Source organism: Gracilinanus agilis, unplaced genomic scaffold (genome assembly GCF_016433145.1).
Source record: "Gracilinanus agilis isolate LMUSP501 unplaced genomic scaffold, AgileGrace unplaced_scaffold40581, whole genome shotgun sequence".
NCBI classification, from domain to species: Eukaryota; Metazoa; Chordata; class Mammalia; order Didelphimorphia; family Didelphidae; genus Gracilinanus; species Gracilinanus agilis.
Window position 1 is genome coordinate 1 of NW_025374224.1, and position 6,015 is coordinate 6,015.

General features: G+C 41.3%; 1 protein-coding gene across 1 annotated transcript; it reads right to left on the reverse strand.

The window, feature by feature from the left end:
• Positions 1-2,033: 2,033 nt before the first annotated feature.
• Positions 2,034-5,132, reverse strand: LOC123255175 (protocadherin-9). Its single transcript, XM_044684022.1, has one exon. The coding sequence runs from the start codon at positions 5,130-5,132 to the stop codon at positions 2,034-2,036; it is 3,099 nt and encodes a 1,032-aa protein (XP_044539957.1).
• Between the last annotated feature and the right edge of the window lie 883 nt (positions 5,133-6,015).

Below are 6,015 nucleotides of genomic sequence, written 5' to 3' on the forward strand. Positions count from 1 at the left end.
TATATATATATATATATATACATGGTTTGGCAGAATATCTATCTGCCATGATACTCCTGAATGTAAAAAATTTTTAGCTTTCAAGATAAAAAGAAACAAAATCCATATTATTTTACATGAAAAGTGATAGTTTCATTAGTTATTTCCAAAGTATTCTTCCAAAACATTGTCTCACAGAAATAAACAATTTGTAATGAAACAAAAGGATTTTCTTTCATTTCTTTACAAAGCACTATCTAATGAAATATTCAGTCTCATAACTTATGGGGATCTTTGGGAAACTTTTTGTTGAGTTGGACTTCACCAAACTTTAGCAGTTCAGACATCGAAAGCATCACTTTCAAAAAGGCCTGATAAGTTTAAGATGGGAAGAGGGATGCCACAACTACACTGCTTCCTATACTCCCTTCGATGAAGTTTGACTTTTGTTTGTTTTAAGTCAGCATTTTTTATTTAGACAGACTTGTTTAGTAGTTTCATAGCTAAGTCCCTCTATGGTTTATATTCTTGAAATTTTATGGTTCTAAAATACCCTTTGAAGCAGACCATATTGGTAAATTGGGTTTTTATATTCTATAAACTTAAGTAATTTAATATTTTACATTTATCTAATTTATCTCAAGGGGCTCATTGTTGGTATAATGCTTCTAAGTCCTTCCAAAGTCAAAAAAATTGTGGAGGATGACATTCCCTTTAGATTAGACTAACTTAAGGGTAAAAGGGGTCACTTTAATTTGCTGACCATCAGGCCCTTTGTACTTACAAGCATTCAAGCTTGCTGGTGTCCTGTCTGATTCTCTGAGTTGTATATTTTGGAGACATCTAACAAATGAAGGCTGACCACCATCCACAAGAAGGGCACAAGACCAAAAGTAATATGAACCTAATTATAAAAACCTAGAAAGTTGGTACAGTGAATGCTAAGCACTGAGGAGCAAGCATGAGAACTTAAGTACTGGTCGCTCCAGTGCAGCTATCATTAAATAAAAGGTTTCTTTGGCTATAGTACCAGCTTGATCCTTCCCTCCCCCAACTTCTATCTACTGCAGGATTGGCACCTGGCCAGCACACACGACACGGTACCCTAGTGCCATCTACAGGCTATTATTGACATTCTAATTTAGTGGCAACAGACAAGCACCAGTGAAATAAATTAGACAGCGCTGCATTTAAATCTTTATTAACAAGGAATTATTAGACCTAAGAAAATCTAATGCTGGATTTGGTTGAAATATGAGTTTCTCAGCCTCTTAATTCCTCTTCATATGGCACATTTCACAGTTTAAAATGAGTTATGACAGATCACTTAGGCATTACTAAGATGAGAAAATATTTACAATGGGCTGTTTTTTCCTGCATAAATCAGTTGTAATAGATTAACTGTATTAGTTTTTTTTTTTTAAGTGTACTTTGGCCATTGTTGAAAATCTCCAAAATCCAACTATTTAATACACCCACTTTACCATATTACAAGAAAATAATTTGCAATCAAAACAGAGGAAGACTTCCTATATGGCTTAGTTATATCCTACCAACAATCATGTGCTTGACAGCTGATGTACATTTAATATTCTGCTATCTTGGTGAGGGAAAAAAAAATTAACCCCTTTCGCAACCGTAATTTCAACACATTTGCAAGCTAGCCAGACCTTCAAACATCACTCACAACTTGAAATCTGAAGGTGACTTTTTAGATCTGAAAAAGTAACATGAAAAAAAAAATCTTGAAGCAGTCAAATTGGGAACTCTGCAAGTAGAATTTGGCATTTCAGGACAGTCTTTCTTCTTCGGCAAACACTTATCTTGGGACAATTTTGAACAATTTCCTCCTTTCATCTTTCAACATTTGAGGGAAACAGGGAAGTTAAAAATAATAATTCTCAGGCCTCAGAAATTTCAAAGCCTTTCTACAAATGCTTGGCTGAGCCCCCAGAGGAATTTGCTTAAAGGGAAAAAAAAAGGGGTCAAGTTTTTTTTCTCTTTTTAATATAACTAAGCTAAAATTAGACTGAAACAAAAGACACATTAGCACTTTAATACTGGTTGACTGGGCACTTGTATGCAGTACTTATAGACCAGTAAAAGTGCTCGTTTACCTGTCTGGTGTGTAAGGGGCCCTTTGTCTTGAAGCCTCCTTGGGAACTGCACTCTGAGGCACTGAAGTGGTCTGAACTAGTGGAAGATCGTTTCGAAAGGGTGTCACAACCCCCAACAAAGGTGTTGTCCAGGGGAAGTTCCTGAATCACGTGGTGCTTTTTCACTGATATTGGAGTGTCTGGTTTGAGATGAAAAGCAGACTGTGGAGAGGCAGATTTGTAATGCTTAGCTAGGTCAGGGCTGTTGGGCTTGAAGGTTGTTGGTGGTGCTGGGCCCCAGTCAAATCTTCCTATACTTTGCTCCTCCAGCTCTGCTGGCAGGCTAATGGTCCCGTTGATAGGTTCGTGGACCGCATCATCAGGTTTGGACTCCTCAATGGTAACAAAGTTCAAAAGGGAACTCTTGGGTGACTTCCTTTTCTTCCTTTTCTTTTTCTTGTTCTGCTTGTTCTCCTGGTTAGGAGACATCCATTCAGCACCTTGCTTGCTCCTCTGAGCAGCTTTGAACCTAGATGCGTGGCGACAGCGAACCAGGACGGTGACAAAGATCACCACAATGACCACCATGGCCCCTGCCACAATGGCAATCATGATTGTGAGATAGTCTTCATTTTGATAGGGTTGACTACTATCCCCTATGTTCCTGTCCAAGGGGGTCTCCATAGTCCTCCGAATCAAGTCATAAATATAAGAGGCATTTCCTGCGGTGTCATTGACATACAAAAAAACTAGCACGAGGGTGTGCAGAGACTTGGGATACCCCAGATCACTTATGTTGACCACTAAGCGGTGCAGCCCCACATCCGTAGGAGCTGGTTTTTCTTCCAAAGTAATGTTGCCCGTCACCGGATCAATACGGAATAAGCCTTTGTTGTTCCCACTGACTATGGTATATTTAAGTTCAGCATTCATTCCAGTGTCAATATCCACGGCAAATACTTCTGCCACCACGGAGCCAGGGATGGCTGAAAGTGGCACCAACTTGAAAGAAGTGTTAGAAGGTGGGTAGATGACCACAGGGCTATTGTCATTGACATCCATGACATTGATGGTCACCTTGGCAGTCGAAGAACGGGGTGGCTGCCCTCCATCAATGGCCTTGACATCGAAGGTGTAGGAGCTCTGTTGTTCTCGGTCAAAGGAAACGTTGGACTTGATGACTCCGGAGTAAGGATCCAACACAAAATTCTCATTGTCGTTCAGGATAGAAAGGGTCACAGCTTTATTCTCCCCGGCATCTGCATCGGTCACGGTGATCACCCCCACCGTACTATACTTTGGTAAGTTCTCAGATACAAAGAACTGAAAGTGATTATGAGTAAACTTGGGACTATTGTCATTCTCGTCCAGCACTGTAACTATCACAGCAGCCTGACTCTGCAGGGGAGGGGTCCCATTGTCCCTAGCAGTGACAGTAAAAATGAACCTTTCCTGCTCTTCCCGGTCAAAAACTCTGGAGGCCGTCAGGACCCCTGTCTTTCTGTCCAGATCAAAGAAGGAGGCATTGGGTCCAAGCTGATAAACAATGTCTGCGTTTTTCCCACTGTCTTCGTCTGTGGCACTAATAGTTGTTAAGTATAGCCCCCGTCGGTTGTTTTCAGACACCGACAGCTCAATTACAGGCTGGCTGAAAATTGGAGGGTTGTCATTCTCATCCTCCAGTTTAACTCTTACCAGGGCAGTCTGGTTCAAACTGGGCTTCCCAGAATCAGAGGCAACAATTTTAAAGCTGAATTCTTTGGTGCCCTCATAGTCCAACAAGGAAGAGGTCTCTAACAAATACTGGTTGTCGTAAACTGCCTTTAAGTGGAAGGGGACCTCTCTCTCAATGAAACAGATCACTTTGCCATTCACATCGGTGTCCTTATCTGAAACTGTAATGAGGGCAATCTTTGTATTGACAGGATCTTTCTCAGATAAGTATACGGTGCCGTTGATGGGGCTTATAATGTACCTGAGGTCTATGTTAGGAGGGTTATCATTTACATCAGTGACATTAATAGTAACCGTGGCCCGGGCAGGAGTGGAGCTGCCATCACTAGCCAGCACCGTCACTTTGTGAATGGCCGTCTCCTCTCTGTCTAAGGACCTCTGAACTGTAATCAGCCCTGTAGTATTATTTAAAGCAAAGAGTCTTTTGGTTGCAGGGGCAACTTGGGCACCAAAAATATATCGGATTTCTGCATTGCTTCCTATATCTGCATCAGTGGCATGAAGCTGAATGACAGAAGTCCCTACAGGGGCATTTTCTGGGATATGAACTTCCACCTGACCCTCTTTGAACACTGGCCTGTTGTCATTAACATCACTTACTGTGACTTGCAGTATGGCTGTGCTGGATTTCTGTGGGGTGCCTCCATCCTCCACTTTGATTTTCATCACATAGGTATCCTTCTGCTCTCTATCCAAGTTCTGCTGGACAATCAATTGGGGCCACTTTTCTCCCTCGGGCGTTTCCACGATATCCAACCCAAAGACACTTTGCCCATTTAACAATTCATAGTGCTGCACACCATTGACACCGGTGTCAGGGTCTGTGGCTGATGGGATTGGAAATCGGCTGTTGATCAAAGTGTTTTCTGGAATGGAGATATTGATGACAGGAGATGGGAACATCGGTGCATTGTCATTGGTATCCTTTACAATTATTTTTATTTTGATCAGTCTAAAGAAATCATTGGGAAGAATCACCACTTCAAGTTCAAAGAAACACTCGTTCTCTTCAGCATATGAGGCTCCAGCACAGAGTTTTTCTCTGTCTATTCTGTTAGAGGTGGTGAAGATTTCCCCAGTGCTGCTGGACACTTTGACCAAAGGGGCATCCCCAGCTTTAGAAACCAGTCTGTAAACGAGGCTGGCACTGGTCCCTGTGGCAGCATTAATGTGAGAAATGTTCAGGTCCTTTGGTATGTTTCCTATGGGTACATTTTCAGGCAGCTCCTCTCTTATAGTGTAAATAAGTTCTTGAGCTATAGCAGAATCCAGTCTTAAACAGGCAATCAGAGCGGCCAACAGGTAAAAATCCCTCAGGTCCATGATAATGTCTTTATTTTCTTTTCCTGGATTTTAGGATTTAGAGGTGTCCACTGAGGAATGGTGCACAATTTGCAAAAGAAGGCGTGCATCGACTGTAGGATGCATTACATCTTATTTCTTATTTGGAAACAGCAACTGTCAACATAATCATAGAGACAATATTATTTTTCAGTAAATAAAAACATATCACAAGATATCAGAGACAATATTATTTTTCCGTAAATAAAAACATATCCCAAGATATCTCAACACATTTTTCATTGCTCAGCTGAAAACAGACCATTTCTTTCTGGCCACTGTTTGCAAGTTAACTCTATGGAAGAAAGCACAGATATCTCTGCTTGTTGCGTTTGCAAAGAGAAAATGAAATTAGCTACTTCTGAATGGAGGTTAGCTACAGTTTCTACATGTCCTACCCTCATCCTTCCCTAGCACACTGTGCAATTCATAACTGAGCATCCCTTCTCCTTCCCCTCCCCCTTTCTTAACGCCTCCCCAGTTTTTTAGGTACAAGTGAAAACCTTAAGTACTTATCCCCGGTTCTGTCTAATTGCACTGTCAGATGTCACATGCAATAGATTCTCTTCTATGCACACTGAGTCATCTCTTCTAAAAGGAGTATTCCACCACCACCCCCCTTCCCCAGCCCCAGTCCTTCATATACCTTCTATTGCTATCTTACTGGGAAACAAGCATCCGGACATGCTGCAGCAGCGGCAGCCAGAGCAGTAGTCACTGGCTACTTCATAGTCCTGCCTAAAAGGATAACAGGACTTACAGTTTCTTCTAAGGAGCTATCTGTCTTGTTTTCAGATGTTCAATACTTCCCATCATTTTAAATAAACATAATAAAACTTTTACTGAAAAATGCAATAATCTAGAG

Excerpts from the sequence above, each read along its gene's own strand:
- LOC123255175 (XM_044684022.1), bottom strand. The coding sequence starts at position 5,132 with ATGGACCTGAGGGATTTTTACCTGTTGGCCGCTCTGATTGCCTGTTTA.